This window comes from Acomys russatus, chromosome 8 (genome assembly GCF_903995435.1).
Source record: "Acomys russatus chromosome 8, mAcoRus1.1, whole genome shotgun sequence".
Classification (NCBI taxonomy): Eukaryota; Metazoa; Chordata; class Mammalia; order Rodentia; family Muridae; genus Acomys; species Acomys russatus.
The window spans coordinates 40,643,151-40,654,263 of record NC_067144.1 but is presented as its reverse complement, the minus strand read 5'-3'; the positions used below and the strand labels follow the sequence as shown (position 1 = coordinate 40,654,263).

At 35.2% G+C, this 11,113-nt stretch overlaps 2 protein-coding genes across 2 annotated transcripts; both read left to right on the top strand.

Moving 5' to 3' along the window:
• Positions 1-323: 323 nt before the first annotated feature.
• Positions 324-1,244, top strand: LOC127192990 (olfactory receptor 5AC1-like). Its single transcript, XM_051150362.1, has one exon. The coding sequence runs from the start codon at positions 324-326 to the stop codon at positions 1,242-1,244; it is 921 nt and encodes a 306-aa protein (XP_051006319.1).
• Positions 1,245-9,873: 8,629 nt separating this feature from the next.
• On the top strand, positions 9,874-10,803 carry LOC127193121 (olfactory receptor 187-like). The gene has a single exon (XM_051150455.1). It carries the CDS (start codon positions 9,874-9,876, stop codon positions 10,801-10,803), a length of 930 nt encoding a protein of 309 aa, XP_051006412.1.
• The last annotated feature ends 310 nt before the right edge of the window (positions 10,804-11,113 follow it).

Below are 11,113 nucleotides of genomic sequence, written 5' to 3'. Positions count from 1 at the left end.
ATTTATATATTTAGGGATATATTTAGTATATAATTATAAGCAAACAAACAAAGAAAGAAAAAGAGGCCACGGATCTGAGAGCGACAATGAAGAGATAGAGCAGGGATTAAAGGGAGGGAAGAAAATTATGTAACTATATTTTAATTAAAAATAAATTATGAGTTTAAAAAAAAAAGAAAGATACTTTTTAAAAGGTACAAACACTGGTGAAATGATGAGCCCTTTTTAGGGATACACTGGTAGCATAAATCATGGCAATTGTATCATTTCTTTGTGGCTATTCCTTACTTGTTATTTCATTCTAATGATTATTCAGCACAGACATGACAGAAGAAAACCAGACTCTGGTGACTGAGTTTGTCCTCACGGGACTCACAGATCATCCCAGGTTACAGGTGCCTCTCTTCCTGGTGTTTCTCATCGTCTACCTCATCACAATGGTGGGCAACCTTGGACTGATTGCTCTCATCTGGAAGGATCCTCACCTTCATACTCCCATGTACTTATTCCTGGGAAGTTTAGCCTTTGCTGATGCTTGTGCTTCATCTTCCGTGACCCCCAAGATGCTTGTCAATTTTTTATCTACAGATCACAAAACGTTCTTGTTTGAGTGCTTCACCCAGTTTTATTTCTTTGGTTCCAGTGCAACGACAGAATGTTTCCTCCTGTCTGTGATGGCCTATGACCGCTATGTGGCCATATGCAACCCTTTGCTTTATCCAGTGGTGATGTCCAATAGCCTCTGTATGCAATTTATACACGTGTCTTACATTGTTGGTTTTCTGCATTCAGCAATTCATGTGGGTCTGCTAGTGAGATTAAATTTCTGCAAATCCAACATCATACATTATTTCTACTGTGAAATTTTGCAATTATTCAAAATTTCCTGCACTGATCCTACCATTAATGTCCTTCTGGTTTTGATTTTTTCAGCTTTTATACAAGGTTTTACTTTTATGACTATTATCATCTCATACTTCTATGTCCTTTTTGCCGTCCTGAGAAACAAGTCTGAGAAGGGCAGAAGCAAAGCCTTCTCCACCTGCAGTGCCCACTTGCTCTCTGTCTCTTTGTTCTATGGCACTCTCTTCCTCATGTATGTGCGCCCTGGTTCTGGATCAGGGGAAAATAGGGACAAAATGTATTCTTTATTTTATACAATAATAATTCCCTTTCTGAATCCTTTTATATACAGTCTGAGGAACAAAGAGGTAATAGCTGCCCTGAGAAGAAAAATGATATAAATAGTTGCCAGAAAGTTTTCAGACCATGTCTTTCTTTGGAGGTGGGAGCAATCTCTGGAATTATGCATTAGAACCTCTTCTTCCAGGCCACCAGATGCTCATGAGCTCCCTAAGCAGGCAGTGAGCTCCTCCCTTTCCTTCCTGGTGAAGTTTGGCAAGACAACCCACAGTTACTGCATTCAGAAGCACCATGCCCCTGTGCGTCTGAGCATTTGGCTTCTGCAGAGTAGGTGTTTACTAAGAGCTTCCAAATTTATGAGGAACAACTGGAAATAGCACTTAGAAATTGTGAGAATGATTAATAAAAGGCAGTCCTGATTGTGGCAGAAATAGAAAGCTATTTACTTGAATGACCCCAGCCCACTCTTCTAGACCAAAAAGTTAGTGTAGCTTTTTATATGTTTGACATGTGTAAAATGATGAAAATTAATCTGGATCTCTATCTCTTGGTAAAATATGTCTTTAAGAAATGTAGAACTTTAGGACAAATGTTAGGAAATAATAGAGTTCAAAACAATATTTGAGGATCGTAGCAAGGGACATAGAAATTGGAATGAGTTTAAAGGCATAAAGTACTAAAATGAATTGTTGCCCATGCTTAGAACTCAATATATATTTGTATTAATAATACTCCAAGTAGTGAGGTTTTCAAGAATTTATAAATTTTATAATATTTTTGTATATTAAAAGAAATGTCAGAGTTCAAGTTTGTGGGTGCATTTTCCACTCAAAACAATATTTGAACAGAAAGTAAGGAAAGTATATCAATTATGTAAAATCTGCTAAGATGATAAGAATGAAAATCTGTGGCAATTAATTCTCAATCAACTAGAGGTTGAGAACTTATTCTCACACAATTCAATACATTATGCTCATTACATAGATTAGATGAAGCAACTATGAACAACCTAATCATATCACTCATTCAATCTGGCCTTTTCAAAAATGTTTACTTAAGAAAATAATTATTAAAAGGAGAATAAAATAAGTTCTTTGCAAGTGTTTGTAAGACAATTTAATTATTGTTTTTTTTTAATTTTTATTAATTTATTCTTGTTACATCTCAATGGTTATCCCATCCCTCGTTTCCTCCCATTCTTCCCTCCCTCCCATTTTCCCCTTATTCCCCTCCCATATGACTGTTCCTGAGGGGGATTTCCTCCCCCTGTATATGCTCATAGGGTATCAAGTCTCTTCTTGGTAACCTGCTATCCTTCCTCTGAGTGTATACTCACTTATATCTGCATACTAGCCAAAGGGGCATGACCCATGAAAGCCTTCACTTACCAGGAAACTGGGACAGAGGGGAGGACATCCTATTGGGACTCTAGATGAGAGAAGCATGGGAGAATAGCAAAGTAGAAGGATCCAGAGGGTCCTAGAAACCTACAAGTAGAACATTATGAAAGGCAGATTTGGGCCCAGGGGTCCCACTCAAACTAAGGCACCAGCCAAGGACAATACAGGCGATAAACTTTAAACCCCTACCTAGATCTAGCCAATGGACAGATCATTCTCCACAGTTGAGTGAAGAGTGGTGTATGACTTTCACACGAACTCTGGTGCCTCATATTTGACAATTTAGTTATTGTTAATTCAATAATTCCAAGAAATTTGCCATATATATTAGCTAAATATTTAAGTAGGAAACAAATATCTTCTATGACAAATCTCTTGATAAAAAAATACTATTTAGAGAAGAGTAATTTCCTTTTTATAGCTTTCAGATTCTTTATTTTAAATTTTATTTTATTAATTTATTCATATTACATCTCAATGGTTATCCCCACCTTGTATCCTCCCATTCTTCCTTCCCTCCCATTTTTCCCTTACTCTCCTCCCCTATGACTGTGACTGAGGGGGACTTCTTCCCCCTGTATATGCTCATAGAGTATCAAGTCTCTTCTTGGTAGCCTGCTATCCTTCCTCTGAGTGCCACCAGGTCTCCCCATTCAGGGAACATGGTCAAATTTACACTATGGAATACTACTCAGCTATTAAAAACAAGGAATTCCCAAACTTTGTGGACAGATGGATTGAACTAGAAATGATCATAATGAGTGAGTTAACCCAGAAGCAGAAAGAGTCAAATGGTATATACTCACTTATATCTGCATACTAGCCCAAGGGACATGTCCCATGAAAGCTTTCAGATTCTTTAAATTAGGTTTCCAAAACAAGATGCTTGATTGTTAGCTTTCAATACACTCCTTTAAAGAAATGAGAAAACCACATTTCTTGTTATTCCAGTCTTCTTCTCACCAAATTTTAATAGAAACTCCTATTAAATATCAATAATGAACTTATATAGAAATTACTATGCAACACTCAGTTACGGATCTTCTACGACCATAGACACATCTCTTTCCTAAACATTGCTGCCGGAGACTAGTTCACACAATTTTCTGACTTCATTACCATCTTATTTAATAGTGTCTAACAAGCTGTCACTGTCATAAGGTGCTTTTTTCTTAGATGTTTATCTCTACACATAGTCTTCCACTGCTGAATCATCCACTCAGCTAGTTCCAATTGGAAAGCTTTGTGTGTTTGTGTATGTTACGTGAAACGCTCTCAAAATACAGTGATTAAAAGAAACTTCATATCCAAATAAAAAATGGACAAAGACTTTGAAGGAGAAACTCACGGAACATGTATCCGCATGTCAAATAGCAGCAGCAAAGCATGCTGGCCACTATGAATCATCAGAAACATGCAAATAAAACCCTCAGCTAAATGCCACAACCCAAGGATTGCAATGAATGTACTTGGAAAGATTATCCCTGCTGAAAGTGATGACAGAGTTTTTGTAGTCAAAATCACTGAGAGAGAAGTCGGAGATAATTACACACAATGTAAGGGAACAGCTAGTTTCAGTAAAGTTTTGGTATAGTTAGTAGCTCTTCCTTTGTGGCATAGTTTTACTCCACCATTCCTCAGGCTCTTCATGGTCACTTTGTTCTTTTATGTTAGATAGGGCCTCTCTATAGATCAGGCTAGCCTTGAACTCACAAAGATCTACTAGCCTCTGCCTCCCAAGAGATGAGCTTCGAGTACCCGTTGACTCAAATGTTCAGCAGGCTTTCCTGTTGCTCATGTGACATATGGTTATATTTACAGTGAAGTCCCTCTTCAAGTTTTTGTCCCCTTTTGATTTGACTATGAAGTTTCTTTCAAACACTGTGCACTTACCACACCTGGACCGGACTCCTTTCTTATACTATTTTTTCTACATATTTCTTTGTCACTTTGAAAATTGTAAAAAAATCATAAAATTGGTTAATCTGTATTCCAGAAAAGCATATACCTTTGCTTTTCTCCTTTTGTCCCTGTGAAAGTAGGAAACAAACCAGACTCTCACTGTGTTGTTAGTTGCATTGTTTTGTTTTAGTATCATGTCTTGATGACATAAAGAAGTAAACCAAGCAGTTTTCCTGAATGCATGTTTGTTCTCATATTAATCCAAGCTCCTGGTATGGCAAACATCTTCCTCAGCCTTCTTCCCATTGGGATCAGCATAGTCTCTGACCACGCCTTCAAGTTCTGTTCACATCTTCAAGTTCACATCTCCCACTCCCTTGGCCAGATCTGGCTGCCTGTCTTGCTGATCCCATAATTCTTTCTCTGTTAGCAATCCATACTTACAATTTTTGTTTTCTTTAAAGATCATGGCTGTCTTTTTTCTTTTGTCTTCACTGATGAGGGGTCTGAAAATGGTGATGCCCATAGCTAGCCCCTTGCTATAGAGGAGAGTTCTGGGACTGCTAAGGCACACTGCCTTTAAACCAAATCTCCAGAGCACTTCAGGGACAGCCATTGATGTTTGGGAACCACAGATGTGTGACTTCTTCCAGTGTAGTCCTGTTCTTGTGTTTACTTTTCTCCCATTGCTTCCTAATGTTTCTCATCAGATACTTGGCTTAACTTGGGGAACCTCAGTCTTATGTATGTATTTGTTAGCTTCATCATGTAGCCAAGATGGCAGCTCTGCCTTGAGTTGGTTTCTGAAGGAAGTAAATGTTAGGAATTCTTAAGTTTTTCTATTTCAGACTTTTATGTGGTGAAGAATGTTGGTATAAAAAAAGAAAGTTCTTTATTTTTATAATTAAACCACAATGTTTCTTTAAGAGCAGAAAATGTGAAATGAACAGTAGCAACATCACAACCCATAACATGTGGTAGTCTGGAATCTGAATGAAGCTGTTTTCATAATGAATTTATTGGTGTTGCTTGCCATAGTGAATATGCAATTTGAAAAACAATTATTTCTTTTATTTTTTGACATTATAATTACATAATTTTCCCTTCTAGCCTCCTATGTACCTCACCTTGTTCTTTTTCAAATCATTGTCTCTTTTTTATTAACTGTGAGTGTGATTACAGTCCTAAATACATAAGTACTCCTTGCTTTGTCTGCATGTTACTTGTATGCATACTTTTAAGAATGGCCATTTGCTGTTGAATGACCTGTACGTGTATGCTTCCCCGGGGAAGACTGTAACGCCCACTCTCAGTATTCCTTAGTTGTTTTTAGTTCTGCCTTTGAGTTTAGTATCAAGATTTGAATTAAGTCTCACTGCAACTTAGCAATCATTGCCAGACATACTTCAGGTTGTGTTTGAAAAAGGTTATGTTGGCTGTTATGAATCCAGAAACCCTTTCCAGTTGCCAAGTATGTCAATGTCCCATAGGAGGTCAAACCCCAGAGTTTAAGAAGATGGAACTCAGATCTCTAGACATAAGTTATTCTTAATTAGCTCAGACAAAACTGTCCTACTCAAAGGCTTCAGAGTTTGGGAATTTATGTGTACAGTTTTTTTTTTTAAAACCGGTCAAAATTGCCATCATTGAGGGGAAACAATAGTATAACAGAGTATTGTCTATTAAAATTATCTTACTGCATTGGCTATTTATTAGTGTAAAGTATATGATACCCTAAGGGACCAATTTAGGTTTCTCATTGGTGTCCAAACTCACCATGCCCAGTAGAACACCCTCACATGGTCCTCCAGAGAACCACGGGCTATTGGGAATTTCAGTTCTCTAGCCTTTTTTCTTCTGGAATATTCATACAGGAATAGAAATGATGGGGTGTTTGTTGTTGTTGTTGTTGAGGGAAAATTCATATAAGCAAAGTTTCCTGTATTTGGACAACGAAGCTTCCAAATGTGTCACTATGGTACTGCCTTCTTGTTACATTGTGTTCTGTTCTGCTTGAGAAAATCCAGGACTCCTAAAGATCATAGCAATGCCTTTTGAGATATGGGTAGAAGAGAAAAGAGTTCTGTAACATCCACTGTCCTTTCCCTAGAGAATGAAGAATGCTGTTTCTTTCATAATTTATATTTGGCTCTGGATCCCTATACAACTTCATATAAATGAAGGTAGCAGCAGCAATAACAAATTATTTATATGTTTTAACTTCGCAGCTAACTATGAATAAGTAAAGTAGCTTTAATTGTTCTCTTAAATGACATTTTCAATTTTTAAATTAACTATTTGGTTTTAAGTACTCATGAGCTAGAGAGTTAATTTAAAATTCAGTTTAAAGATTCATCTGATAATGATTGCCAAATAAACAATAATTTTTATGATTTCCAGGAAAAAAAACAGACTGTGCTATATATAATCACATTCTCTGACTAAATCTTTTAAGGTGAGTAATTAAAGTATTCATTCCCCTATGTGATCTTTTACTTTGAATAATTTCTTTAGGAAATACAAAACTTTATATTATATATGAGCATATGTATAACAGATAATATGTATGTAATGTTTTGTGGAATGTTGTTTTTGATATTTATATATCTTTATATATAAATATAAAGAGAGATACATACAAGAAATACACGGAAACATTTCTCACTACTTTTTCTGCATTTATTATTTAACTATGCCCCACATGCCAAACTATTTGAGGATTTGTTTGTTTGGTTTTTTGATGATTGAAGTTGTATAAATGGAGAATTATCTTTACAAATTTATCTAAAAGTATTAAATTTTGATTCTGTGTTTATCATCAGTACACAGGACTCAGTCTGGTTAATTTTGTTCTTTTAAAACAAAATAGCAGGACAAATATAATTGGTGAAGTGAGTATGTTCTCAAATAAAAGTTCAAACATCATAAGATTTCTTTTTTTCCCCTCAAATATCCTTTAATGAGCATGAATATACTCAGATTTGTGCTATAATAAAACACAAATATAAAGTACAATGAACAACAATGCTGGAATTTATATGGGGTACTTAGAACCAGTAGCAACTGCAAGATAGGAACATTTTCTTTTTCCTTTCTTTTTGCTAACAGCAAGATACTTACAGATTGAAAAAAATAGGCCAAATCATTTCTAAAACTTCTTCTGATAGTAAAAAGTAAAACAAATTCTATTTTGGTTTCTTTTAATTTTCTTCACTGAAGAAAAATTACCTCTTTTCCTTCCCAACTGTGTTCTTACTTGCAGTCTAATCTTAGACATAGATTTCTAAAAAAAAAAATTTCTAATTTTTTAATTGCAATGAAAGAACAGCATATGAATACAGGAAAAAATTTAGGGAGTGACTATATATGAATTTATAAACAAATCACACAAACGCAAGAAGAATTAACATTTATATTTTACAAAGTATGTTCTATAGGAAAACATGTTTTCATTTATACAAAACAAAACAAGTGTCTCTGTGGTAAGATGTAGAGTCCTTTGGGTATATTCTAAGAGTGATACTGGTGACTCCTGTGGTCAATCTAGTTTCAGCTTTTTGAGGCGGCTTCAACCTGATTTCCATAGTGACTGTACCAGTTTCCACTTCAAGAAATAAAGAATAAGTATCCCCCTTCCCTCATTCTCATCAGCATGCTCTGTCACTTGTTTTTATTATTATTATTATTATTATTTTATTAATTTTGGCTATTCTGACTGGGGTAAAATGAATCCTCAAAGTAGTTGTGATTTTTAGTTCCCTAATAGCTAAGGACTCTGAACATTTTAAAAAGTGTTTTAAGACATTTGTGCTTCTTTAGAGAACTCTATTTAATTTCATATCCGATTTTTAAAATTTTGAGCTATTGTTTTTCTTGATGTTTAGTTTTTAAAGTTTGTGTGTTCTAGATACTAATCCTTTGTCAACTTTTTTTTTCTGTTTTGTAGACTGCCTCTTCATTCATATGATGGTGTCCTTTGTTAAAAATTTCAGTATTTGCTGTAGCCAATAAACACTCAGGCTAAGACAAATCTTAATCTCAAATCTCTGAAACTTGCTCTTCTTCTAATTTTCAGTCTTTATACTTTCTATTTGTTGTACTTCCTTTCCACAGTGTTTGTCATACTCTTCCCATTTCTCTTCATTTTATTCCTTTTCACCTACACAAATGGCCTTTTCTAGTCTTCCTGTGAATTTTCTCTTCTTATTGCCTCCCTCTTCTTTTGAGAGTCATTTGCTTAGCCTTTGTTGAGAAGCTTTTTTAATGTAGTCTAGAACACTAGACAAATGTCCTTTGTAGTTTACAGAATACTCCACAACATTCCTTTTCTTTAATATAATTTCTTTTCTGTATGACTCTTTGCTTCTCATTATTCCTGGTGTTTTTTTAACCACCTCTATGATATGTAAGCCATTATAAATTTCTAACACTCAGGGATATCTAGTCATGCATTCTACCAGATAACTGATTTGGCCTCTGGTACTGGTTAGAAAGGGAGACAGGCAGTCACATATATTTATTATTTGCTGTAGTAGACCCATAAAGCTAACTTCATGCCTCCTACTTATTTTGTGATAACAATAAACAGAGAAGTGCACTTAAGTTCTAAAGCTGAATTCTAAGAGACCTTCCACCCAGTTACCAAAATCTTTTATTCCTATTTTAATAAACATTCAGTTTATGTCTTAAAACAAGACAGAGAAAGGGCTCTAGATTATGAATCATATCCAATTTATCTCTTTGTCCTCACAATACCTACCAATGGATACTGGTTAACTTCACATTCATTTGATCATTGTTTATAAACCACATGATGATTTTCTGTAGTTATATCTCATAATCTCATAATCTACATTTTGCACAAATGTTTCCAGACAACTCTGATATAAAATCTGCTTTGGGAGATTCGGTGTAGGGTACAGCTTTCTAATACTGTTGAATTTAGTGTCTCCTCCCAGAACTGTACTTTGTTGCTGCTATATAATTAATTAAAGCTAATTTTGAGATATTTCCTCCTGCTATTATTCTATTATGTTTTCATTGCATGAAGAAAGTATACTCAAGTTGAAAAAAAATACACCTCAATTCACTTTGTAGGTCAGATGCTTTAAACTCTTTGCAGTAACAGTGAATCTATGATGCAGATACTGAATTTTCCTACCAAACCAACATTATGTTTCGAAAGGTATCATGTTTTGTTAAATCTATTATAATGTTTACGTGTTGAAATTATAACAATGATTGAAATGATTTCTTAGATTTCAAAAATAGTTTTTATTTATTATAGTCAACCTAAACAAAATTCAAATGTCATTATAATAATTATACTGCTATATTTCAAGTCCACTACCAAATTTCACTTTACAAGTCCTTTTTAAATAGTATCTGACATTTTCTGCCTTTTACTTCAGGGATATCTACTGAGAACATGGGAATAGAGAACACAACACTGCTGACAGAATTTGTTCTCACAGGACTCAGTCACCAACCACCATGGAAAATCCCCCTATTTCTGATGTTCTTGATGATCTATCTCATCACCATTGTGGGGAATCTTGGTCTGATCATTCTCATCTGGAATGACCCTCGCCTTCACATCCCCATGTACTTATTTCTTGGGTGTTTAGCACTTGTAGATACTTGGTTATCATCCACAGTGACACCAAAGATGCTTCTCACCTTCATAGCTAAGAACAAACTTATCTCTCTCTCTGAATGCATGATACAGTTTTTCTCATTTGTAATGTGTGCAACCATGGAATGTTTCCTCTTGGCAGCAATGGCCTATGATCGCTATGCAGCCATATGCAAGCCTTTACTCTACCCAGTGATCATGACAAATAGACTGTGTGTATGTCTGCTCGTCTTGACCTTTGCCATAGGAATTCTTCACGCTTCAATTCATGAAGGCATGCTCTTCAGATTAACCTTCTGTAATTCCAACATAATACATCACTTTTACTGTGATGTTATGCCACTGTTAAAGATTTCTTGTACTGACCCCTCTCTGAACTACCTAATTGTTTTCATTTTTTCTGGCTCAATCCAAGTATTGACCATTTCAACTATTCTTGGCTCGTACACGCTTGTTCTGTTTACAGTCTTAAAAAAGAAATCTGCTAGAGGCATAAAGAAAGCTTTCTCCACCTGTGGAGCCCATCTCTTATCTGTGTCTCTATACTATGGTTCTCTTCTCTTCATGTATCTGCTTCCTGCATCTCAGAAAGTACAAGATGAAGACATGATGGACTCTGTATTCTACACCGTCATAATCCCTGTGATGAATCCTATTATCTACAGTCTGAGAAACAAGCAAATCAAAGACTCACTGGAGAAAATCGTAAAAAGAAATGTGTAGGTCAAATTTGTCAAATTATCATAAATGTGTGCTGGCTTTACGTGGCTGTATTTTTTTCATAGTTTAAAGAGTTTTCCAATTGCACCTGTTTTAACATTTTAATGAACTTCCCATTTCATTCAAATATTTACACATGTGTTTTCAATCATACAAAGATTTATTATTGAACATTATGTAATGGTAAAATAAATGTAGAAACAGATCAAACTGGTTTGCATGTAACTGCTGCTGCTGTATAATAATTAGCCTCTGAAAGAGATTTCAGTGTGATTTTTATTACTTTGAAGGATATCACATTTACCTGAGTTGA